The sequence below is a fragment of the Embiotoca jacksoni genome, unplaced genomic scaffold (genome assembly GCF_022577435.1).
Source record: "Embiotoca jacksoni isolate LCO1_2020_lvr unplaced genomic scaffold, fEmbJac1.0.p SCAF_7, whole genome shotgun sequence".
In the NCBI taxonomy this organism is placed as follows: domain Eukaryota; kingdom Metazoa; phylum Chordata; class Actinopteri; family Embiotocidae; genus Embiotoca; species Embiotoca jacksoni.
This window is the reverse complement of record NW_027185425.1, coordinates 19,332,616-19,360,273: the sequence shown is the minus strand read 5'-3', so window position 1 is coordinate 19,360,273 and position 27,658 is coordinate 19,332,616. Positions and strand designations below refer to the sequence as shown.

General features: G+C 43.4%; 1 protein-coding gene across 1 annotated transcript in view; it reads left to right on the top strand.

The window, feature by feature from the left end:
* foxo6b (forkhead box O6 b) overlaps positions 1-3,729 on the top strand; it is a 43,777-nt gene extending 40,048 nt beyond the window's left edge. The window contains exon 2 of the mRNA XM_069176647.1: positions 1,073-3,729. Coding sequence (XP_069032748.1) covers positions 1,073-2,800 — 1,728 coding nt within the window. The 3' untranslated portion in view covers positions 2,801-3,729. The remainder of the gene's footprint in view (positions 1-1,072) is intronic.
* The last annotated feature ends 23,929 nt before the right edge of the window (positions 3,730-27,658 follow it).

Here is a 27,658-nt window from a genome sequence, read left to right as displayed (position 1 = left end):
AGAGAAAAAAAGAAAAAGAGAATGGAAGAAAGAAAGAGAGGGCGGAGAGGCGAAGGGAGGAAAGTAGGAGAGAGTGTGAATAATGACACAAGCAGGAAAGATTTGGATGAACATGCTGTACTTAGACTAACTTGGCCAGCAGAGATCATGTGTATCCCTGCTAAGCTCTCCTTTAGGCAGGCTTAGATTTCATCAACTCACTCCAGGTTGGCACCGGCTTCAAATGCTGCTGCGGAGCCGTGGATTAACTATACAGCCGTCACTCAGACACTTAAACAGGGGTCTGGAGAGGCTTATCCTATGTACCCCCCCCCCCCCCCCCCCCCCACACACACACACCATCACCACCACCCGGCACTCCACACCCACCCGCAACCGCCACATCCGTCCCCTTTCAGAGCTGCTCGCAGGAGGACTTCCTCACATCATCACGATATCCGCCGCGGTTGCCCACGGTCATGTTAATTGTCCCATGATTTTAAAAGAGGTTAAATGAGCCTGTCCCTCCACCCCTCCCTCCCCCACGTTTACTTCCCCTCTATCTTATTCCAGGCCTGCGTATGAGGGTTAATTTTTTTTCATTCTGGTGCTCTTCCAGATCTTCTCCTGCCAAATCACGCCTCCCCCCTTCCTCCCTCCCTTCTTCCCTCCCTCTCCGTCTCTGGCTAGATCTCAGGCTTTCATATTTGGAGGCCCTGCAATCGATACGGGCTGTCTGTGATTGGGTTGCCTCGCGTGATTCATTTCTGTAACCTTGGTGATGGTTTGATGTGGAGGCTGCACCCATGTCCATATTATGACTCAGTGAGCGCGTGTGGAGAGGAGAGGCTGGTCAAGGGAGGTATCGATTGGTCCTTCACTCTCTCTGCCCTCTTTGCTCTCCCCTCCATCTCCCGCTCTTTCTTTATCCATCTTTTTTCTCACTCGCTGTGCAGCCTTGATAGTTTGGCCATAATTTGAAATGACTTTGTGTTCTCAAGAAATGATTATTTAACCCTAAATGTTCCCTCGGGTGTTAATATTTATCTCTTTTCTCCCCTCTCCTCCCTCCCATCCCTCTTTCTCGTTCCAGAACTCGATCAGACACAACCTTTCGCTGCACAGTCGCTTTATCCGGGTGCAAAATGAGGGCACAGGGAAGAGTTCCTGGTGGATGCTCAACCCAGAGGGAGGGAAGATGGGGAAGGGACCCAGACGACGTGCAGCATCTATAGACAATGGCACCCGCTACCTGAAGACCAAGGGTCGCATCAGCCGGAAGAAAGGGGGAGCCATAGGCCTTGGGCGGGGACAAGGTCAGGGAGCTGGACCAGCCATGCAGGGCTCCCCAGAGCATGGCAGTCCAGCAGGGAAAGGAGGTGTGGGCATGGGTGGTGAGGAGTATGACACCTGGACGGACCTCCATTCTCGCACCTCATCCTCTGCCTCCACGCTGAGTGGCTGCCTGTCCCCCATTCTAGCTGAGGCGGAGGCTGATGAACCGGAGGAGGGTGGACTATCCTGCTCAGCTTCCCCGCGACTCTACCCCAGCCCCAACAGCACCCGCTCCCCGGCCCTGGGCACCGGGGGCCACTGCCCCACTGTGGAGCTGCCTCAGCTGACCGACCTCACCGGGGCTATCAGTCTAGATGAGAGTGGCTACCCTCAGCCACCACAAATCAAATGCAACGGTTATCCCTTTGTGCCTGGGCCCAAGGCAGAGGGCTCCTATTGCGGGCCTGTGTACGGACAGCCTTCCATGGGCATGCTCCGTCTCCACACTCCCATGGAGACCATCCAGGAGAACAAGCCAGTCAGCTTCCAGCGCCCGATTAGGGGTTACTCAGAGAACAACGCCCTGCAGAGTCTGCTTACCGGAGGTCCTCCGTACTGCAACAAGGACACAGTGCTGGGCCCGGGACGGGAAACACACACACTAATGACACAGGGAACCAACGGTGTTCACAGCCAGCACAACCACAATCAGAATCGCAGCCACAATCATAACCACAATCACAACCAAGAGCACGCTCACAATCCTAGTCTACACAACGGCCATGGCTCAGTCCATGACCAGAACACAACCCACCATCAGAACCACAATCAGGGTCACAAACACCAAGCCAGCCTCGACTACAGTCACACCCACAAGCCCCACGCTGCCCACGACTACGGTCCGACTCATGAACATGGTCACAGCAACAAAGTATCTCCCAGCCATGATCACAACCCTCGCTCCAGTCAGAGCCACATGCACAATCACACCCCTCACAATCCTCATAACCCTATGCACAGCGGGCCTCACCATCAGGCTCTGTCCCCGCGGGTCAGCACTGACATTCTACAGCCCTACAGTCTCAAGACCTCCAACCAGTACCGGCCTCGCCCTCACCTCCCAACATCCCCTTCCCTGCCACCCAACCCTGCCGCCGTCATGGACGTTCCCCAGGACCCCTGCCGATTGGCATCCGCGCCTCACCCCCGTCACCAGCCCTACCCTGGAGCTCACCACCAGGGTATGACTGACTCCTGGCACGGCTACTACCACAACAACCATCAGCCGGGGAACACGGGTTACCAGGGGCATCAGCACAGCTCCCACAGTCGAATGGCTGCCAATCTGGAGATGGAGAACATCCCTAATAGTCTGGACTGTGATGTGGACTCCATTCTACTCAATGACTTTATGGACACAGAGAGCATGGACTTCAACTTTGATGGCTCTTTGTCCCAAGGAGTGGGCATGGGGATGGGCATGAGTTTAGGGGCTTTTGCGTGCCCTCCACCGGCACACAGCAACCAGAGCTGGGTGCCAGGGTGAACTCAGGCCCGAGGGTTTGGATAGACACATGACCAGAAAGCTCACCCACTGGGCTAGGCTGCCGGTGGGCTGTACCCTTGGCCTGACTGACTGTGATTCTCTGTTTCTGAGACAATACGTATTGTCATTTTGTTTCCTGGGGACTCTACGCTCCCTCGTACTCTTTCTCTCTCTCCCGCCCTGTTTATAAAGCCTTCTGTCTCCATATTGAATCTGCCCCCAATGAGCCCAGTGCTAAGGCAACCCAACACCCCCACCATACATGCCCTTCAGTTTTGTTTTTTTGTTTTTTTTATGCTCGCCTCCCAATCTCATCCTGCCTGTCCTAAGCTCTCAAGCACTTTACATCCATCTTTTCATACAGATGCAGTAACACAAAGACCAGGCAAAGTCACGTTGTGTGTTGGCTTAAGTTTAATGTATGCAATCCACTTTACAGTATTATCTCCTCCTACAAAGGCGGTGTTGTTCTTGACTTGAGAACATGATCAAACAGCTGCATAAATATCTTCAATGTAGAGGTGCTCTCGGATTGGGGGTTAAAAGGCACGGCAGGCTTTTAGGTTTAAGGATGAAGGAAAAAGGAGGTTTTTAGAAGAAGGGGGAATTAGGCCCATGGTAGGAAGGAAGGGAACTCCAGGGTCAGTGGGATTTCTTCTTTACTTGGTGGACAGTGGTATTTTCCTGTTGGGTTCAGCGGAGGAGGACAGTCATCCATCAGGGCAGCATCAGCACCGCTCCATTGAAATGCAACGTCCCTTCTTTAATCTCCAAAGTAATGACAGAGTGATGCATCACTATTGCAAATCTAATGCGCCACTCTGTGTTTTTTCAACCCCCCTCTCCCTCTTCAACTCCGGACACACCGGCTTAATGTGTTTTGGCGAAAGTGATGATTAAAGTCACTCGGCACTAAATAGGGGAGGGATTGAAAGGGGGGTGGGAGGGTGGGGAGGGGGGCATTGAGGGGGAAATGATAGGAGAGGAGAAATGCAAATATTCCCTCTGTGCCTCTTCCTCTCCATTTTGTGGATTTATGTAGCTTTCCCCGTAATGAAATAAGCAACGATCAGCGCCTGCTGTACATCCTGAGGAGCTCTCTGATTGGCCTGCGCCGGGCTGCCTCGGCGTGGCACCTTCACCGGCTGACCCCAGAACAGCTTAGCGAACGGCTGCGGTCAGGCCAGGATGTTGATGGAGCTGCCGTCCTCAGACCCCAGGCAACCTTGTCTAATTCACTAACACCCAGGTTCAAGCCCACTATGTGCTTTTACTCCTGCGAATTGCTCACTGATGAACAGCGTCAGCAGATTACTATTTGGCGCTATCTCCTCTTCCCAGGCTCCCTCCTATCACGCCGCCCCATCCCGAGGTTACTCGGAGGGTAAACAAGAGTAATTAACCGCCAAACAAGATGGATGATTTATGCAAGTGCGTGTATTCGTTCATTGGCACAAAGTCATAATTCTTCCCTCCCGTCACCAAGCACAAGGAGGGCGATTTTTGAGAGGTGGTGCCCAGCGACAAGGTAAATCGGCTGGCGAGTGGCATGCCTACAGTGTCCTTCAAGTCCTTTAAGCATCCTCTTCACAAGCGTTCCCGCCCCGCCCCGACCATAGCTTTACTTTGCTGTCGTCTTTTCTTGTGCTCGTTCTGTGATCGTGCAGTTGTCTGTCCTGTTCCAATACAGCGTGGGTAGGAGCTTTTGTGTGCATTTGGTTTTCTTCAATCGCAGAGGGATAAAAGGCAAAAAAAAGGGGTGCAATCACCAACCCTTGTTCTGGCACCTGTCCCACTAAAGACAGACAGTAGGAGCTAGAGAGGGAAGAAAGGTAGATGGCCACAGAGAGATACTGAATGGGAGGGAAGGAGCTAGATGAGTAGGCTGGATCTGTGAGACTGTTAGAGATTTTCCAGCTCAGTAGCTTTCTGTAGAATTGGCTGTTTCAATCAGGCCAAATGTCAAGTGCTACTCAGCCAGCTCCAGTGAGCTTTGACCAGACAGGCACTTCTCCCTCCTGATCAAGGACAATGACGGGTATTTCCATACACATTTCTTTTGCTTTCTTCCTTCCTTTTCATGAGTTAAGATGGCCCATTGTTGTAACCCAACTGTAATTTGTTCTCTGGCCCGTGTGCACTTGTGTGTCAAGCTTCTTGTGGGTGTGCGAGTGTGTGTGCGTGTGTGTAGCACAGTGATGTACAAGAAGTGATTAAGGGAATATTGTTGAGAACTAACTTTGCCCTGGTATTGTCCATGCCTGGCTGAGTGCAGCATACATAATATATACAGTTTATATTTATTGGTTCGGGAGATGGGTCTATGGAGGACCGCTCAGACCCCTCACTGCTTTGTCTTCTTGATGACAAAGAAGCAGAATGCTATTTCAGTTTGATGACATTTCATTCTGTACATAATCTATATTGAGAAAATTGTATTATAATTTTTTTTGCAAATATCAATTTCTTTTCTAAAATGATGTATCTGCTCATCTGGTGACCGTAAAATAAAAACAAATGAGAACATTGATGTTTTTTGTGTCTCTGTTTTCTGCACACACAACTACATGTGCACTCCAGTCAGGTGTACGGTACGTCGTGCAGTAGAACTCTTAGGGTGTTTTTACTCCTATAGTTCGGTTCATCTGATCCCCATCAAGGAAACAAATGATGCAATGTTGAGTTTTTAGTTCTGGTCCAGTTTGTGTTCACATAAAGTTTCCATAAATTAACCAACATGAGTAAATATAAAGTCATACAAACTAATGGGTAACCCACTGATTGGACTCTTTGGGTGATGCCATGAGGTTTTGAAATCAACTTCCATTGACCAACAGAAGGTCAGCCTGCACTTTTAATGCTGCGTGTATTTATGTTGTCCAGTGGCTCTAAGACCTCATGAAGAAAATAACATTATTAGTATTATCAAGCAGCAAATCAATGAATAATGACAAACCGGTAGATAAAGGGCAGAAATGAGAGAAATATTCTGCGGGTATTACTGTGGGATCATTATCTTTTTAATGGACTTAATGAACTGACAAAGTCCACAGAGGACACAAACACAAGAGACTGCAGTTTAAACTGCTTCGGACTGTTTGATTGATTGTAGTAAAATCCCTGCACTCATGGGCTCATGCAAATAGGTGTTGCCATGGTTACCAAATTATTTGCATGATTATATACATCACTTATACAGATCGATTGTAACATCACATCCCGAACAATTCACAAACAGCAGATTTTGTTTTGTTTTTAAGCAGTTTAGCTTCTGAATTCAAGGTAAGTCACAGATCTTCTATTTCAATCGCCTGGTTGGTCTGTTTGCTTTTAGGCCACAAACAAATAGCACCTGAAAGTGGATCGAAACCTTTTCAAACAATGTTGGAGAATCCTGTAAAAAGGGAATGTATTGACAGACATGCACAATTTAACAGCTTATATACATGAAGTACATATGACACAGATATACCTATAGTACAATTATAATATGGGGAAACAGAATGACAGTATTAGGTCAATTAAGTGCAAACATAAATTAAGATTATGGCTCAGAGAAGAGATGAAATTGCTCCAAGATTGTACAGGCTGTGAGTTCAATCCTAAAACATTGGACATAATTTGTCATTGCACAGGAAAACTGTGTGTGTAAGATATGTCAAATTTGAACTAAAAGTTTCGTTCATAAACTGATGAAACATGCAACGGACTTTTTCTGTAATAAGTTTAATGTTTGCTTTTGTTTCATGCAACAATCAGCTTTCACTAATCTGGGGGTTTGTTTCCAGCCCGATTGTGTGACTGCTCATGTTTCTGGCCTCATCTGACTTATCGATGAGCCCTTGTTCCCACATCTTAGCTACATGCATACAGTTGAAATAAATACATATATATATATATATATATATATATATATATTCATTTGCATGAATATATGTAGAGAACAAACTGTGTGTACATGTGTGTTTGTTCATGTTTGTGTGCACATGCATTCATGAGAGTGTACATCATAGAGACGTTAACACACCAGTATATCACCCCAGACCTCAGTTTTTTGTCTGTCTGAATGTGTATTTGCGTGTGACACAATGTGTGTGTGTGTGTGTGTGTGTGTGTGTGTGTGTGTGTGTGTGTGTGTGTGTGTGTGTGTGTGTCATGTCTAGCGCCTGTGTGATAAGGCTCGTTAGCAACCCGATGCCGTGCCACAGCTGTGTCTGTCCCAGTGGAGGCTTCCTCACTGAGAGACTGACTGCATCTGCACTGCCATACTGTGCAACACACACAAACAGACACATACAGACACACACACACACACACACACACACACACACACACACACACACACACACACACACACACACACACACACACACACACACACGACTGTGTCCTCGTCGCTCCCCTCACCTCTGTTGCTGTGTGTGGCGTGAGCCTGCTGAGAGAAAGTCAAAGCAGTACATAAGTAGTTAGCAACAGCTCACCTGACAAGATGGCTGTTCCTGGTTCACCTGGGAAGATGGCGGCACCTGGCATCACACACACACACACACACACACACGCACACGCACACACACACACGCGCACACACACACACACACACACACACACACACACACACACACACACACACACACACACTGTCAGAGGCTCATAACAGCTCTCCATCATTTCCAGCTCATGCCGTTCTATAAAATATGCCTCTCGGAAGCTAGTTAGTTCATCTGGTATAGAGAAGAAGGTTAGTGTGAGACAGAATGCATAATAAAGATGGGCTCCTGCTGCACTCTATGCAAATGTGAAGCCTGATGTGTCAGAGCCTTGATGGATCTGTTCTGACAGACACGGTGACAGCCTGGTGACAGCAACTTAAAAACCTACACTCCCTCTCCCTCTCCCCTCTCTCTCTCTCCCTCTCTCTCTCCTCATATATATTTACAACCGGAGCATCTTAATGCACTTTTCCTCCCTAATCTCCCATGTTCCTCTGCAGCTAGTTCAGAGGCGTCCCCATATTTCACAGGATATGGCGTTTTGTGATCTGACAAAGGTTGCAGGCTGATATGCGAGCTCTGTACTCGAGTATGATATCTGCATAAACTGTACGCTGCTGTATAATGTGCAAGGTCTGTCACCAAATATTACTGAGAGACTTTAAAATTCCTCACTGAACCCAAAGGAACTACGACGACTACTAATCAGTCTGTTTTGGAATTAATCATACCATCCGGAGGTGTAATTTTGAAAACAAATTTGAAAAACTGATGATAAAAACTGGTGACTGTTCTTTAAATAATAATTTTAGTGCAGTCTAACAAAAGGATAAAACGTTTGATGTAAAAAGCTGTATCATTAACACATGACCGCTGAAACCCCATTTAGCTTTGCTAGATTACAAATATTTCCAACTGGATTCCAAACATAAATAATCCCCAAACAAAACAAAGAAGTTGCAGTTTTTTCTGACCTCAGTATCACCTGCAGATCTGTAGAACTCCAAAAAGCTCCACCAATCAGATGGATGGGACGTGTCAGGCACAAAAAAATCAAATCAATGCATTAAAAACTCTGTTTAATATGCAGTTATGTTGCAGCTAATGACATAACTCTGTTGCCGGTTGTCATAGAAACACAACATGGTTTCCGGCTCATTGAAAGCTTTCCGGCAATTGAAAGACTTGACACCGATCTCAAAGAAATGCTGATACGTTTCAGCCCTCGACACAGTCTGAGGTGACTTCATCTGAGGCTGGAATTTAGAGTGGGATACTTCTGCTGCACGTAGGGGAGGGAGGCCACGGCGACCGGGTCGGAGCATCTGTTCAACGATAAAGCTTGTGGCAACGGTGTTACCAGGCAGCAGCAGCGATGAGTTCCTAACAAATGGGCACCGTTGGCTCAGGAAGTAGAGTAAAGTTTTCCACTGATCAACGTACCAAACTGCCTCCAATGGTCAGATCAGGACCATAAATAGCAGCTCAGTGGTGTAAATGCAGCCATTACTTAAATTCAGAGGTCGCACAATTGCATACAGAAGTGTAAACATCATGACCCCTCACAGAAGAAGTCACTAATGTTGATTATCTTGGAATAACCGTTAACAGTGAGGGTCAGTTCTCCCAGGCAGGTGTAAAGACTAATGGTGTGTTCAGACCAAACGCAAAGCGAATTATTCCAGCAGAGCGATTACATACAAAGTCAATGCAAAGACACAAATGTCTGCGAATTTGCACCGGGCGACGCCAAAGCAAATTTTATGAACACATAGTTAGCCTGGCTCTGCCCGACTGTTACCCACAGCTTCAGTCTTCACTTTGATAATAGTCTGGAAACCCTGTTTGCATTAAGGTTTGCTCAACCACTCTGAAGGACGGCCCAAACAGTAACCAGTGTGGGTGGCTGAGTGCGATGATGTTGAAGTTGTTCCAAAAACATCTCCATTGGTAGAGTTTCAGCGCACAACATACGGTACATTGAAGTCAATGCTGATTGGTTACAGGCTTCTCCACTACATGCAAACCTTTCAGAGAACCATTTTTTTTACAGAATTGTTCTGTACTGTAAATTTTATTTGTCATCCACAGAGGACGTAAACTATAACTGTTGGTCACCGGACATATTGTAGAGTCATGTGTCATGATCCAGTCTCAGTGGCCTCCTGACCCCATGCAGCTCCCAGAGAGCTGCCGGGATGAGCTGATGGGACTTCCTGTGGTGAGTGCGTTGCTGTGCGCTCGCTGCTGTGGTTTATTACAGCGGAGCCTCCCCAGGGATTCAGCTGATGGCGAACATCAAAGCGGCGCCTGGCGTATTAGAACAGCGAGAATGTGGGTGGAGGTCATCTCCAATGAATTCTGCCTCATATATGGGACAAATGCCTTCAGCACGTTGCATGAATGCTCATTATCAATTCATGGAGCCATTGAACACTCCCTGTCTCTCTTCAAATTCCCTTTTTTTCTTGTCTTTAAAGAGAGCTGAGTTTATTTTTTTCTTTTTTGAGCATGAATTTCGACAATTCAAACTTCCGCTCAATGACAAGCAACGAGTCCCACGCTGGAAAAAGGTCCCATGTGTTTGAAGCATCTAGGCCGCTCCATCTTTTTGATCAGCAGCTCGGCTGTGAGTTCTGCAGATCAGAAAGTGGATCAGAGGCTCCCTGGGGACCGCCATTTACGCCTGCCACCAGCAGAGGATAGAGAACGTAATTAAGAGTTTGTTAAGATGCCCAAATTCCGTCTCATTTCCACCCGCCTCCCTCCATCCGCCTCCCATCCCTCCTCCTCCTGCTCCCAGTAGCTCTGATCTCGCCACAGATTAAACCTCTCATTCCCTGAGAAGATGAAGCCATGGAGGTGAGCTGCATCTCCAGCCACACAGGCTGATTATCTTAAAGAGTAATTAGTGAGTGTGACAATCCCAGAGATGGAGCGCTGTGTCGACATGATGGAGATGGATTATTGTGACTGGGGCGTACACAGGCCTCTCTGAAATGCACAAGAAAGAGGAGTGCATGTGTTGCATGTGTGTTAATTATCAGTGTCACTCAATCTGTATGTGTCTTTATGTGCTTGTTAGTAATTACTGTTCATGTATGTGTATGTATCAGTGTCAGTCAGTCAGTCAGCAAGCAACTTCAAACCACCGCAAGGCAACAATTATCCCCTCAATAATACGCAGCTCGGGCTTAGTACACACTGTGCGAGATTTGATACGGAATGCTAATTGATCTGGAACTTGATTGTTACTTACGTGGGGGAGGGTGAAGACTTGAAACCAGTTTTTCTTGCGTAGAAATGTGTCTGGATCAGTCAGTGTGAGAATGTATTTCATATTCTATTTACGTTATTGGTCTTATCCATAGTAAAGTAAATACAAAGGGAAGAAGCAGAGCATACGTCAAGGTAAAGTGAGCTTAAAATGCCTTATAGCAGCATATAAATAATCCCTTTTATTGCACTGTTCCTTCTTCAACTCAACTTTCATTAAATATTAAAACAATACCATTTAATAAAGTAATTTAAATCCCACAAAATGTGAAATATGTGTTTAAAATGCTTTGAAAAATAGGTTTTGCTGTGTGATGTGGCCAAAAATTGCCCTGAAATGCCTGCATCACACAGACTAGTTGCTGTGTAGAGATGGATTCTTACGAAATATTCACACTGTCAGGTGTTAATGTTGGGTAGCTGACAAATTTACGTTAGCTTGATTATGACCAATTTAAATCGAAGATCCCAAGTAGGAATACAGTATGATTGACACATCGGACTTGTACATGACCGACGTTCTGTCAGATGATATATTTCACTAGCCTGGTGTGAACCAGACCCAAGTTCACTGTGTGAATAGTGAATTGTTTGCAGTCGTTCCATCCTGCTGGGCGTAGACCTCGGGTTCATTTTAACCGATCAGCATTCGCCGAAACTGGCCGACACTCTGCCACCACTACTACTGCCTACAGAGTCCACCAAATTATTTTTTCAGAACAGCATATTTTAAAAATTGTTTTAATGAACGGCAGCAGCTTGACGAGGTGCTGAGCATTTATTCTCCGCTATGCACTTAATATTCGGCAACATTTTTTAATGTTGCGCTCGTCACTGTAACCAGCCATCCAATCACAATGAAGGAGAGGCGAGATAAGCACGGTTAGCCGCCAACACTGGTCGCTGATTGGTCCACCCTTCAGAGTGGCTGTGCAAACGCTAATACGAGCTGAGTTTCCAGACTGTATTCACAGCTAAGAAAACTGAAGCTGTGGGCGACAGTCAGTGTGGCCACAATAATATTTCACATGATATACTGCAAGTTGAAAAACATTATGCCAGTAATGTGTGACCCAAAAACCTCATCTAGGTTAGCATGATTGGACATTTCCCGTTTCTTCTTAACCACATAAAGAATGATGTCTTAGACATACAGTTTTCTTCATGCATTCATAGGAAGATAAAACAAAGTCTTATGATTGTAAATGCTCTCAGCTGTGACGGTAGAGTGACTTCCTGTTCAGCAGTTATTAGGAACTTAGGAAGGACTTTGCATTTAATCAACCTTTACATTAATGCTTTGGCTCTTAAGCAACCTGAGATTATTGTTATTTCTGATTATTAGAGTAACATGATGGCACAGCACCTGAGTTTAGTGCAGAGCATAACTTTCTTTGAGATCACAGGGTTTTGATGACAACAGATATGTAAATGAAGAGCACATGATTCAGATCATTTAAAGGCAGAACCGGAACATTAAAATGTTATCTGGTGCACTCTGAATGACACATTGGTCAATATCGGTCCAATTAGAGGCCCCACATGAAGGACTGATGTGGCAAGATCATATATTTACCTCAACTGTCATGAACCAGCTCCTTTAAACGCAACCTGGGCAGCCACGATATCTCACAAACACCTGTTAAACATCGGCTTTCACCTGCTGTGGCCACATCTGGAAAAAAGGAACGAAGTGGCAGGACTTCTAAAAACTGATGGGGGCTAGAATAAGAACTGCTTCAGCTGAAAACTCCCGCTGCCTCATCCATCCATCTGTACTCATCTGCAAAACAGTGGAATAGTATACACTTTGTGAGATAGTCACGCTGCCATAAGTGATTCCTGTGCTGACTGATGTGTGTTTGGTAGGTGTCAGTTTATGAGAAATTACAGATACATGTGTGCAAGACTAGACAGTAGAAACATGAAATTCAATAAATGACAAATATGTATTTTTTGTGAGTTTCTTATTCTTAATAATACACTCTGAAGTATGACTGTAACTGTCACAGACATGTTGAAGCCAGCTATACGTTTATAAATGTTCCTTGTGTGTGCAGGCATGTTGAATGAGCAGGATTCATTAACATGCAATTGAAATCTGTTGAGTTTATATGGTTGAGCTCAAGGTACAGTAATTCTTTATGTAAGGCTGTAAAGTAACAGGCCACACCCAGAGTTGGCGTGGGCACATGACCGTGGCATTGTGGGTCGGTTTGCTGGCACAGAGGCAGAGAGGAGTGAACGACCCCAAGCTGGACTATTTCTGCACATGGTCCAAGAGGTGCACACGGTAAATTGTATATTTGTTCATATATTTATGTATATTGTTGTTGACCTGCACTTATATTGACATGTATTGCATTTTTGAGATATTGTAGTTTGTAGTTTTGTGGCATGATTATTAATGAATAGTTCTTGACATCCAGTCCTGAAGTGGAGTTCCTGATAAGCTCACTGAATGGGACGGTGGGTCTAATGGGGGATGGTTGCATCAATCAGACAAAACAATGACGAGATGATTGGCAGACAAAGGTTGAAGCCAAATCTGACTGGTTGAAGTGACTAGAAGGAGCGTCTGTCACGATTCCTTCCTGAATCCTAAAATGTTAAGCCTGCCAGTGTCCTTCTGCCCACCGTATGCTCGCAGATTTCGTTCCCTCTCCAGTCACCTGACTCCCTCACCTACCTGCCCTGTAGTAACCTCTGATCTCTGGATTCGACACACCTACTCGCACACCTGCTTCCCATTTTCTCATTATCCCTCAGTTTACCAGCTCTTTTCCCCAGCCATATCCCAGATCATCATTCCTGTTCTCCATGTTGTGGGTGTTCTTGCTATTGCATTACCTTTTTTGATACCTGCCAGTAAGCCTATTATACTCTTCAGATGAAGTCCCTGAACTGTTCCTGCCTGCCGGGTTGTCCAGCATGCGGGTCCTCTTTATTGTTATCCCACACAAGTGTTTGACAAAGCCTAAATCTGCTATTTGAGTTTGAAGTGAGAATGGAAAATTGCAAGACTAAGAATGAAAGATTATCTTTCTGTCTTCCAGAACAGCATATATATCCATACAGTTTATAAAATGTCCCCTACGTGATTCTATTACAACGCATAAAATTGCCTCAGAATCTCAAAATTTCCTCCCAGCTCACTCTTGATATTTTTTATTTCGAAATGTGTCCAGTAACTTTCAGACAAAGACTTTTACAGGGAGGCTGTGGCTCAGACAGTAGAGTGGGTTGAACACTAATCAGAAGGTTGGTGGCTCAATCCCCAGCTCCTCCTGTCCACATGCCCAAGTGTCCTTGAGCAAGACACTGAACCCTAAATTGCTCCCGATGGTGTACCATCGGTGTGTGAATGTGCTCCTGATGGCAGCACCCTGCATGGTGATCTGTCTCATTAGTGTGTGAATGGCAAAACCATGTTAAAGAGCTTTGAGACCGAAAGGTGATAAAGTGCTATACAAGTACAGACCAGTTACCATTAACATTTACTTTTCAATTCATCTGTTTGGGAGTTTACATTATTCTTATATGTTTCATATGTACAAGCATTCATTACACATCACACTGACGATACAAAGCGTATGTTAATCAACCATGTAGTGTTCCATGTAGTGTTTAATGAAGTTTGTCTTTCTTTTAAATACGTTTCACAATTGTCTGCTGGTATTTAAAAAAATACAAATAAATTCTGTCCAGCTACTATTGTGGCCTGCCTGCCTGTCTGCAGCGTCTGGGGTGTCTGTGTTCTCTCCATCTTTGCTCACATGTGATAATTGTCAAAATCATTGTGCAACATCATTATATCATTCATCTATGTACTCTGATAAAAAAAAAAAAAAGAGAAGCCATATTGAGATTTTGGAAAAGGGTGAAAAAGGAGCAATTTAGAATAAAAACATGAGAATGTAATTTTATTTATGTAGAAAGACCTGCTGAAATTATTGATTTGACATCTCTTTTGTAATAATTAACAATAGTAACACTACTACTACTACTACACTGCTACTGCTTTCATGAATACATAAACAAATGTATTCCAGAGTCGTGCTGCTTTCCTTCTTCATAATTTACCCACCACCCCAATAACTGCAAAACTGACATTCTATCAGCCTGTCTGTTTTTGTTCAATATACATGGGCAAAGTGTCACCTGGTAAAAGTGCTAAAGCCCCCATGTTGGCAGACTATTGCTGGACGCTAAAGAGAAATGTTCCAAATACAGGTAAAAATGACACACTTGCGCATCTTCAGAAATAAGGTTGTTTATATTTTATGTGGAACAATTTCCTGAATTAAGTAAATTAAAAACAATGTCTGATTGAAAAATTCTAAAAACAGATTTGAATTTAGTTTAAAAACATAAGGCAAGGCACATTTATTTGTATAGTACATTTCAACAAGGTAATTCAAAGTGCTTCACATGAAACCATTAAAGCACCATAACATCAGGCAAAAGAAAAGGACATTTAAAAACAATTAAGAACAGTGATTAAAACATTAAAAACAGTGATTAAAACATGAAGTAAGCTAAAATTAGGTTAAAAATTACAGTGCAGTTTAAGACATAAAATACAGAAATGCAAGAAATTAATCAACGTAAAAACCAGCAAAAAAGTTAATCTTTTTAAGAAAGGAGCACAGATGGCTTTCAATTATATAATAAAAGGCCAAGTGCAGTTCGGTACGCGGAGTGAGATGGTCCTCTGCAGAGTCAGACAGTCCTCTGAGGAGTGAAACGGTCCTCTGAGGAGCGAGACGGTCCTCTGCGGAGTGAGACGGTCCTCTAAGGAGCGAGACGGTCTGCTGAGGAGTGAGACGGTCCTCTGCGAGGGGGGCAGAGTGTTCAGAGACCAACAAACCTCTGTGTAAATGGTTGACTGGTCTGTACTTGTATAGCGTTTTATCACCTTTCGGTCTCAAAGCTCTTTAACATGGTTTTCCCATTCACCCATTCACACACTAATGAGACAGATCACCATGCAGGGTGCTGCCATCAGGAGAACATTCACACACCGATGGTTCACCATCGGGAGCAACTTAGGGTTCAGTGTCTTGCTCAAGGACACTTAGGCATGTGGACAGGAGGAGCTGGGGATTGAACCACCAACCTTCTGATTAGTGTCTTTTCCCATTGATTTTTACTATATATGAGGTATAGATTAATTTCACAGTTCTTTACTGATATCATCCTACAACAGGGACTGATTGATGAACTAAAGCATTGCACTTGTACTTTTCAGATCTGACAATAAACCTACTTCTCGCTTTTAATTGTGATTTTATATTTATTTCTTATTTGCTCCTCGGTCCATTTGACACTTCCAGGGCTGCAGGTGAAATGATAAGACTAAAACGTTCATACACCTCATGAGAATACATCTAATAATACATGTAATTAATGAAATATCCACGTGTAATTAGTACGATCTTCCTGTGCACTTTATGGTAAGGTGATATTATAGGATAAGTCTTTCAACTTCAGTGACACAATCACACAGTCAGCGATTTCTTCACACATCCTTCCATCATTTAGCAACTACAGATATGCTGCTTTCAGATGAATTATATGTTTAAATTCATTATAGTTTTTTAAGATTATAGTTTGCTCCTCGTTTTTAAAATATGTGGCTCTGCTGTCAGAACAATTGACAATGTTTGATTGATCAGATGCTCCAAACTCTTCCTCTTTTATGTGAACGCACTCAGAGCTGAAAGCAGAAAGCCTGAGTTAACAGAGAAAACTGATAACCAGCGTCATAGTAACGATTATCTCTGACTGAGTTTCTGCTTTGTTGAGCCAGCTCAGGTAAAGAGAGCCTGGGTATGTTGAACTTACTTTGTAGTGCACCCCCCCGGTGTAAAACTGTAATTTAGTCTATTGGTTGTATATAATTTCTTGGCCTGTAACAAAGTGCGCTCTTACTTCTAACCACTCTCTGCTGCCCCTGGGACATTTTCTTGTTGACTCCCTGTTGAGATGCCAAAACAAGCAGCAGCAAAAACAGATCAATGAAACACCATATCAGATGATGGAAAAGCTGCGAGAAAAAGGAGTGTTGGTGGAGAGGAGCGAAGATCAAACTGTGCAAGCAAGAGTGACTTCATAACCCCTCGCAAACTCCCATAAAAGCAAAGATTTCAATGTCAGTTCATTCACTATCCAACTTTAAAGGCCGGGGTCACAGGTGATCATACTGTATGTTTACAGGTGTGGGCCTTTACACCCTGGAGGTCCCTGTAGCGCGACCAGGTCCTGTCTGCTATTAAAATGCAATCCACCCCCATTTTTAGAGGATTGTAGATCAGGACACATTGACTGAAGAGGCCGCCTACTGCTACAAAACGGATGCAGCATTGTTGTACGTCTTTTCTCTTGTATTAAATTTGCAAGAGTTGCTGTTGTGGATGTTCAATAATATCAGTGTTACTTCATTGTTATGAGGCTGTTATTCACTCTCAAATTTATGGTTTTGATATGTAGGAAGTAAATATGTCCATTTATGCTGGAGTTTTTGAATCGTTACTCTGGTGTGGTGATGGGGACACAGAGACTGTGGAAGTGTTACCGACTGAATTTGGGGATGTTTTTTCTGGTGGAGATAAAAAAGACACAAAAATGTCTTCTTAAAGAACTGTTTCTTCACAGCGACTAACACAATGGGTTGTTTATTCCCAGTGAACCCCTGTCTCCAATTATTATAAGTTATTACCAGTTACATTATCATTAAGATGTTACTCCTCTTTGATTTACACAACTTATGTTGTACACACATAATGTGTCCTCTATGGTAACTTTAAAAAGTAAGTAAATAGTGTGCACACTACATGAACAAAGCAAATACTCGTCTTCTCTGCATTTATCTGTTTAAAGCTCAGTCAAAGAGACAGAATATTATTTGGTAATATTAATAGCTTTATTTAAATACTAAACTTATCCTTTACACCAGACTAATAAACTAAAACCCCCAAAAAACGCGTGCATGCATAGTAGGCCATACTACGCAGTAGTCTTAAATGACTTCACGAACTGCACCGGAAAACCATATTGACAACATTAAGAATGTTTTTCAGTACAGTTTGTTGTCATTAGCTGCAATAAAAATATGTTTTGAATCGTCCAATTAAGGGCAGTATAACTGGTTTGTTTGCGATATAAAATTGCCTTGGATTGGGTTAGGGTTTCCTAGTTGAACTAGTCACATGCAGCTATTCTAACAGGTCTGAACCACAAATCTCCAGACAGCTAACCAAACATATTGACAAAGTCAATAATAGTATAGAATTTGTTTCCTTTTAAACTATCGCTACATCACCACTGTTAGCATTAACGGATGTTTACTAACCAGCCAAGAGGAATTGTTATTAGTTCAGCATCAAGCTTTGTTCCATTACTTGCTATAAACTGTCTCGAGCAGTGGAAAGCAACGGCAATGTCAACTCTTGCTTTACTTCTATTTTACGAAAGGTTTCAGTCATTTAGTGCTCCATGTATTCTCCAGCGCTGGAACCGTGTGGTAGAGATAGTTCTGGTCATCTAAGATCACATTCATTCAATCAACTTGAGAGAAGAATGTGTCCAACACACAGATAATCTCTAGGAAATAAAGTGGAGAGACACCTCAAGAAGCACTTCACACCAAAGATGAAGAAAGCATATGATTTTTTAATTTAGTTTTGCTGAATTTCTTTTTCACAGCATGTGTGTCACTGCATGTATCAAGAAAACTGATTTTTGCGTAAGACACGAGCCGAACACGAGCCACAGAGTGTTGAATGCTGATTCTTCTCCACCCTACCATGATTAAAACTGCATTTCAGAGGATGTGTGAGGAAACCTGCTGTATCAGATGGAGCCTGAGAGGCAGGAAGAGAGTCTGATTGGATGTCAGGTAGATTGCATCTATCACAGAGGAATCATCTCCCCCAAAACACTGTCCACCTCCAGATGCTGCTCCCTTATTTTTTGTAAGGGGGGGTAATTCTGTGCAATTCCCAAGGTGTCAGCCAGCACTATCATATCAGGGTCCTGCCATCCAGCTCTGGCTAGCTTGAAACAGAAGGGGTGATGTTGAGCCAAGCGATAGACATCTCATTACACTTTCATATGCTGCTAACCGCCGCGGGTTGGCCGGCTGGTCAAAGGGAGCCGAACACAGCTTCATTGATTCAGACGGCTGCTCGGCTCTGCACACCCAGAGGCAGGTGTTTCTCTCCTTTTTCTACGTTAATTAATTTCCTGACATGTCACTCCTCGTCATTCCCTGCAGTCACGTCTTCTCCTCTGTGTCCTGTGGCTCTACTTTTATCAAAAATGTCTGACAAAATGTGCGCCCCTCGCACTGGCCCGGGTTTGACCTGGCCTGGTGTCAGCCGAGCTGTCAGCCAGAGTGCAGCCTGAAATGACTGTCTCTCTGTCTCCGTCCCAACACTGGAGTCATTCTTTCCCTGCCTCACTAGTCCCTGCAGCAGGCCAGGCATATGGCTGACATACATCGCCTGGGGTTACGCCTCGAGGCTGGCGTCCCCTCTCTGTAGACCGCTGCTCCCTGGAGGAGCAGGTGGTGCCAGAGAACAGCTGCTGGATGCAGCAGGAACGGTCTTTCCTCACATGCACCCTGAAATCCCCTTCTCTAGTCCAGCCAGTACACTATGTACACCAGTGGTTTGCAACAGTATACTCAGAGTCCTTTTTTATAATATGCATTCTTGTTCATTCACATGTCTTCAGTCACATGTTTGGTATTGGTCCTGGTGTTGTGAAATGAGGTCACGGTCACAGTTTCAAATGAATGTTCCACTGTTGTCAGATTTATGAACCAGTAAATGGAAATGTTCTGATGCTTCCAGAGCTATGGCACACACTGATTCTTTTAAAAATGGTTGAAGCCATTATTGCCTCGACTCTTGTTCTTTCATGTGGCATTAAAAGGCTGAAAATCTAAAATGATTTAGTATTTTTAGTCACACGAGCAGCATGGCTCCGGGGATGTCAGTGTTGGTTCACCACTTTGGTCAAAGCAGAAATAGCTTAACAACTATTAGGAGGATTGCCATGCTCAGTCATCGTCCCTAAATGATGCATTCGTTTGACTGAGGTCATCCCCTGACTTACCCTCTTCTGTGGGGTTCACACTGTGTTTTTAGTGAAATGGCTTGTTGGTTAATGGATGGATTGACATGAAATTTGAAAAAGATCTTAGGAAGGGGATATTTGCGGTCCACATGACTTTAATGCTTGCCTGACCTTTCCTCTCGGGCCAACAGCAAGTTGACAGTTGTGGTTTAGAGAGATGTCTTGGCTGTTGGATGGATTTTCCTACAAGTTAGTGTACTGTATATGTACATGTAATTGTGGTCTATGTGTACTATATCATGTGTACTGCAGGTTTCTGTAGTAAATTCCTGTGGTACTAAGAGACTTCTGTTGTATTTCAGGACATCTGCCAGATCACTGTGGCGCAGATTAATACTCTGGTCGTGTACCATAGATTCTGTTTCATATCATGATGGTATTTTGGTATTCTTGATATACCAGACAATATCCATCAGCTTAAATGTCCCCGTACAATAAGCATAACATAGAAAACACTTTACATACAAAAATGAAGGCTACCTACTCCAGACATTGACCTTCTGTGTGTGTGTGAAAGTCATGAAAGCATCTGTACAGGATACATTTATTTGTTAGCTGAGTCACGACAAGTCAGTTAACCACAGTTAAGATGGGGTGAATTTGACTAAATGGAAAGCAGATCTATCTGTTAAAAAGACGTTGTGGCCCAGAAGTTAAAAAATAAAAATAAAACCACAACATAGTTAAGGCTCAGCAAAGTACATTTTCTGTGCTTCCTTGCCAGTGTTTGTCATCAGTCTGCTTTTTTGTCATTTTGGATATCTTTTTTGGTATTTTTGTCCATTTATTTTTTGTTTTGTGTATGTTTGTATTTGTATTGCATCTCTTTGTAGTTGCTTTACATTTTCTTTTAAGTGATGGACGTTTTACCTCACTTTTTGATTGTGGTAGTTTTTGAATCTCTTTGTTGTCGTTTCCATCTTCTTCTGTCGTCTTTTTGTGTCACTTTGTAGTAGCTTGACTTCTTGACAATATATTCCAAGAGGAGCTCTGTTTTAGGGTAACCCAGTATCACGTCGAAGCGTGGAATAGAAATGCTGGTCCACTACAGCATAGCATGACATGGTGACGCTTTGGCCTGTGTAGGCGTGAAGATTATAGGTTTTGAAATTGTGAAACTTACACGCTTAATGTGATTTGGAGTAATTTGAGACCAATTACAAAGGACATTTGTTGGCGGCAGTAGGCGACAGGCAGGGTAGCTTGGTGGCATAAATCGCCACTTGATGAGGTTCAAGTCCAGGAGGTGATGACGTTTTTCATGAGTTGTTTTTTGTTTCCAAACCCCAACCATGTTTTTATTTTAGCCAAGATGTTGCTCAGGGGTCCCTAGATCCCTTGGGCCCCTGGGCCTGTGCCCAGAAGGTTTGTTCAGTAATACTTTCATCAGGAATGGGTCAATTGCCTACATCCAGGAGTTGGAATGTTTTAATCAGCAGGGCAACACTGGCCACTTGTGACACTCAGAAAATGCTGTGAGTATTGAGACTGGGAAAAAAATGTGAGGAAACATGTAGTTGATGATTTTCAGAATATCTGAAAAAGCGAGAAACAATTGATGAAATAAAAAGTTTTATTTTAAAATCAGGTTTTCACACAGATTTTTGTATCAGTATTTTTTTTTAAGTCAGACTATGATCTGTTTTATGATAACAAAAAAAGAGAGATTTGCATATTTTATTTCAAAAAATAAAAATTTAAATGAGCTCTAAATATAACTCAAAGCACCAGATGAAGGTTGGATGGAGCATTACTTTCTGAGGATGCACTGAAGGAGCTTCATTAAAACACGAACCGATCCTAAGACACATTGAACTGTCATCCAACCTGCTGAAAATAAAATAAATTCTTGATTGATTGGACACCGTCCAGCATGGTGTCTGGCCTTGGGCTTTTAACAAGTTTGTTCTGAGAGGGAACCATCTCCATGGGAGGAAACATTTGAACTGGACATTCTTGGCTTTGAGGCCACCTCTGAGTTGTATTCTAACAAAAGCAGCAGATGTTGGTTTCAGTCATGACTTTTTTCCTCAGTGGCTGATTGTGGATCTTGTCACTGTGTGGTTACAGGTAAGCCATGCTGATGATTGGATCCTAGTGATACCCAGCTGAGTGCTTAAACCCAGTGGCTGCAGCTTCAGGAGGGTCAGAAGAGGTAACATCAGTTCTGCCCCAATACCTCTGATCCGCTCTGACAACAAACCTACTGTATAACAGGCCAGTTGTTTCTAACTGTGGTTCAAATGGCTATAAACAGAGTTATCACAAACATTGGGGACAGGTCTCGATGAGATGGAGGTTTTTGTGTTTTTGAGGCTAGAAACACAAAACTTATTTAAATTAGCTTGTTGCTCATTTCTAACACATTCCAGATCATTTTAAATGGTGACATCATTTACATGTTTTCAGCTTCTTTTGTTGCATCCAAGAGGTTAAAAAAAAAACAAAGACTGTATATAAAAAAATATCTGGGTCTGAAAAGTGAAGCCAGTGCCACAGGGCCTTAAAGTGAAATTCCACTGATGGCTGCTAGGGGCTGCTCTGGATAATGAGAAACAATGTGTTAGCTTCAAATGTGTTGCTGGGCATATTTTCAAAGTTTGGAGAGAGTTTCCTGCCTGCTTCCGATCGCTTCTTGGTTGGTGAACGGCCGTTGAAGCCTCGAGTTCGAATTTTGGCCATCGCCATCTTGCTCGTCCCCGGTAGTGACCATATTTGGACTAGCCAGAGAGGAGCAAGCAGGTCATCTGAGTCGATCTGATTGGAAATGCGACGATACTACGTTCCGCTCACCGATAGCCATAACCTGACTGCACCACAGGCCTGTCAATCAAACAGACACGCCCCCAAAACACAGCTTTTTGAAGCTTATTATATAATTATTGACAGGTTTATTTTCAGATGGATGGTCAGGAAACTAACAAGAAGGAGTGACCGATGTAACTCGTGGAAAAATTTTAATGACTGAGAATTTTATGCGACCAGTTGAATGGGAGTCTATGTAGGCGGAGGCTTTTTGGAGCCAACCTCTAGTGGCACCCGGTGGTATTGCAGCTTAAGGCACTTCTGCATCAGCCTCATTTTTCAGAGCCGGAAGCTACGTGCACTTTTAAATACAGTCTATTCTTCCGACATTTAATGCTACAATAGTCTAGGCCAACCTCCTTCTGCTTACAGTTAGAAATTTCCCAATCTGAGTTTAATTAGAATTGAAAACATAACATATTTCCTCGAATATCAAACCTTTCTTTTGAACTTTTAAAAACTTGTGAACTTGGTGTGTAAATGAAGAAACCTTCTGCCTGGGTCAGGTGAATTCAGGACATAAAATCTTTCCACTATCAGCTGAAAACACTTTCCAAAGCTATTTCAAACTAAATTTCCACCATGTCAGTATCATATTTAGAGAATTTTGTTTGTCTGTACTTTGAACTTGACCTCTTCTCATACCTGTTTGGGTGAACAAGTTGTAAACTGCCCCATCGCACAGAAAAAAAAATAATCTTTCTGCTAATTTTTTCAACCTGTGAGCGAAAGGCCTCATCCATGTGGCTTCTCTTGATAAATTACAGCGTGCTAGAAGTTTTGCCACATTAAAAATAACCTGAGCATATAGATGTAACAAACCAAGAGCGTGTGCCTTGCTTTAGGCCAAAGCAAACAGACTTCATGTTTGCAAACACCTTTAAAGAGAGAGAGGCCATTACCAGGGCCACAGTGACCTGAAGCAAACCCCTCTCTCTCTCTTTCCGTCTCTCTCTTTATCTCTCGGCCGCACTGCAGCCACCCTGGTACTAATTGAAAGTGCTGTGAAATATAGATGAAGACAGGAAGCGAGCAAGCTGTTTCTTCCCTTTCCTCTGTTGCATCCTCCATCTCGTCTCTCATCCCTCTTTATCCTTTTATCTCTTTATCTGCCTCTCTTCTCGAGGTCAGCCTGGTCTCTCTCATCCTCTCACTCTCTCCGTACTTTAGCATGAGTGTGGACAGGTCAGTCAAGGTTTTTCAAACAAATAAACACCACAATAATTATCATTTATGCAAGAACTACCGACTGACAAAAGTATGTGGACACCCAGAAACATCATAAATTAGCTTTAGAATATTCCTTTTAAGATCACTGTTTAATGTTGTCAAATATGTTTCTTCAAAAATGGCCTCCGCTCCTCTGTTTATAGGCTTTCCACTAGATGTTGGAATTTGACTGAAGAGATTTGCTGTCGAGCATTAGTGTTGGTTAAAAATTTAAAAAATACACATAAAGTGGGACTGCACAGTATTTTCCTCCCTTGTCCTTTGTCCCACATATTGAACATTTTGACGAGCTGGAATTTTTTAACACTGTTGGCTTTTATCCACAGCAGGCTGTGGTAGTAAGCCGGCGCCCGTAAAACTATCTCCTGTGAAACTTTAGTTTACTTAAGCTTACTGTATTGACTGAGCGTGGGATTTCAAACATTTACATTCAAATAAATTATTTGTTAATCCTTTACATGTTACAGGCCTGAACTGTGTAATCTGTGTGTGTTGATTTTCTAATGGTAAACAATTTCCGACTACCTCTAACATGTTCCACATTGTCCCACATAAGCATGTCTTTGCCCCACATTTGGTTGGTTGGGGTCTGGTAGAAACATTGATTCACATAAGAACAGTGATGGTTTTCCTCTACAGTCATGAATCTATTCATAGATTTAAAATATCTGTTTTTGTAGTTTGAGCAACACCTACAAGGTGTACTCCATGCACACACAGGAGACATCCAGAGTTTAGATTTATTGAGTTACTAACACCCCATAGTGAAGGTTAAGCACTTTGTAGAAACATGTTCGACATCACCAAGAGACTGATGTGTGCAAAGTGAAACACAAAACTCCAACACTAACACAACTTGTAAACTCTGCTGACTCTAATCGCACAAAGAAACTGAGTGTGAAGCAGCCTGTTCCAATTTAAATGATCTGCATCCTCACAGCACTAAGGATAACAGTTGGTTTCTGTGCGACTCTTGTTGCAGCAAAGGCGATGCTCTCTAATGCTGTGGACTCAGTGTCCATAATGACAGGCAGAAGATTAACTTTTTCCAAATTAACGAACTTTCCTTTTTCTGCACACTCCCAAAAACCTTTCTCTGCTTTCATGGTTTAGTGAGATATTTGTAGATCGTTATGTTTCATGTAACAATTAAATGTGCACTGGATTGAGTAAGACCTTGACTAAACCTATTGAAACACTTTTGGATTGAGATTTGATTCAGAATCAAAGAACCCACCCTTTGGTAGCCATGAAAACAGCCCCAGATATGGAGTATCCAAAAGTATGTGGACATCCGTTCATTTTCTATATTGATTCACATTCACAAGGACCTTGAAGCGTGTCTGTTTTTTGCAAAACCTTCACAGATTGTTGCATTTGAGTATTTTTTTGTTTTGAAGAGGTAAATCTACATCAGGGGCCTCCAACCTGTCGCTTGCGAGCTGCCAGTAGCTCATACCCATTTCTGAGTAGCTCGCTGAAGGTTCGAAGAACATGCAGTGTTTCCCATACATAGATCTACTGGGGCGGGCCTCCCAGGTATATTAACGGCCACCCATGTATATTTGGAGATCATTTTAGCATTTTTTTATTTATCTATTTTTAACGTGTCCAAGAGAACAACACTATCGACACGATCGATTAACGAGTAGACAATCTCCCCTCACTCCCCTTCACCCGTGTCTGCTCCGCACCTGTCAGTGCAGCAGAGGTTGAGCTCTGCCTTTTGAGAAACACAGAGATCAGAGGACAGAAACGCGATCTGCAACATGCCTTGCAAAACAGCAGAGGCTCTCACTGAGCTGAAAAGAAATGGGTGCTCATAAATTAGGGAAATAACATAAATACAAAGTTTTTGCCTGGAATGGAACAAGTGGGCCAGAACTATAAAGTGAGTGTCTGTCACTAAGATCAAATTACACCGCTGGTCAGCTCGATTTTGGACAAAACAGCCGGAGGACAAAAACGTCAGTCATCTTCGTCACCAGCTTCTTTTCCATTGACAGCATCGGCAGTATGTCTCAGTCTGTGTAGACGAGGAGACGGGGCTCTGAGCGTACTTGTTAAAAGTAAATTATCGGTACCGGATACTCCTTTCAGCCGAGTACTGGTCTCATCCTGAGAAATAACCAAATCTTTCACAGTTCCACTTGAGTAGAGAAGCAGGAGCAACCGTGTAATTACGTAATGGCGGATGTGAGGTGAACAGCATTGAGAGTTGTCCAATCAAATTAGATAAAAAAAACGTCACTGCCAATAGAAAATCTGCCCAGTGGAAAATCTGAAACAGCCAATTGAAAAGCACCCTCAGGTGCTGTGGTTGACAAAAGTTGAAGGATTTCCATTCACTCTCATTTGGCCGGCGCCTCGCACCAGGAAGTACATGTATTTACACAGAAATGAACTAAATACAATTTGTAAACAGTGAATGCTTACAGGCGCGAACAGACTAACAGGTGCATTTTACCAGTAAACTATTATTATTATATAATCAATTCATGTTTTACATGTTAAAGTAGTATTTTTTTTCTCTCGATGTTGGAGGGAGCGGCCTGAAAAAACGCTGAAGGCTGTGCTCAGGAATAAAAACTCGGTGGACAAGGTAGATAGTTGCAGCGGTGGCAGAGGGTCAGCCAGCTGATTGGTTAAAATTAACCCGAGGTCTATGCCCAGTAGGAAGAAACGTGTGCAAACCATTCTCTAGGGAGTATTCCCAGACACATATATTCATGCAGTGAAATTGATCTCTGGTTTGCACCAGGCTACAAAAATCAAGCAAACATGACCAAATCAGGAACACAACAAAACCGGGCAGATGAAAGGTTTCATTTCTGAAACGCTCCTGGTGGGGTATGAAGCTGCGCAGAGGAAAAAAACCTTACAGCTGTCCATCGGGGAAACGTTTCTACAGAGTCACCACCATCGCAAGTTCATATGAAAGATACTCTGTTTTCAGCAAGTGATCATTAGGCCACAATTTGCCCTCTGGTGGATATACTCTTTAAACCTCCGATACATGCAAAGTGTGCAAGCAAGTACGTGAACCCTGGAGCCGATGTCTCTGTGTCTCTGTGTCTTGGCAAAGCAAGTGTAGATGCAGTTTAAGACATTTCAGTGTGTTGCTGAAATTGAAGGGAGGTTGGAATTACAGCCTCGGTTTGGGGCTGCAGGATGGGTTACCTATAAGGGCTGCATCCTCGACACCACCTGTGGTTGTTAGGGAAGCTGTGCACTACACGCACACGCACACACACACACACACACACACACACACACACGCACACACACACACACACACACACACACACACACACACACACACACACACACACATGTGTTCACTGCCAGTCTCTGGGTTCACACACGGCTTGGAACTCAAGGTTAGCAGGCCTGCAAGGGCTCACTCAGCTCCAAGAAAATGTCTCTGAGCGTCAGCACTTTCACTTTACGACCACCTCATGGAGTCGCACACACATACACCCACAAAGCTCGCTAGTTGCTGCTGCATGATCATTTGATATGGTTATCCGTATAAGCTAATGTTCTGTGTCTGTGACTGTCTGAGAGAAAGAAAAAAAAGCTTGTTTGTGTGTTTGTACGCGAGTGTTTTGAGTTGATCCCACTGAAAGTCACCTCTGATAGCCATTATACACCCACGCGCTGAATTATCCCTCAATTTCTCTTACCCCCCACTAGCTCCCTCCCCCACAATGCACACTAAACAGACATGGTTTGTTGCAATGTTTCTCTGATTTGCAGGGGATTTACAGTGGTGCCACGGCCATATTAATTTGACGGTATACACTTCAAGGACTAGCTGGTGGACCTGAAGCACAGCAGTAGATCGGTGACGTGCCGCTGTCAGAGATAACTTTACATTCTGGGGTTTGGGAATCAGAAGTGATTCTGTCCA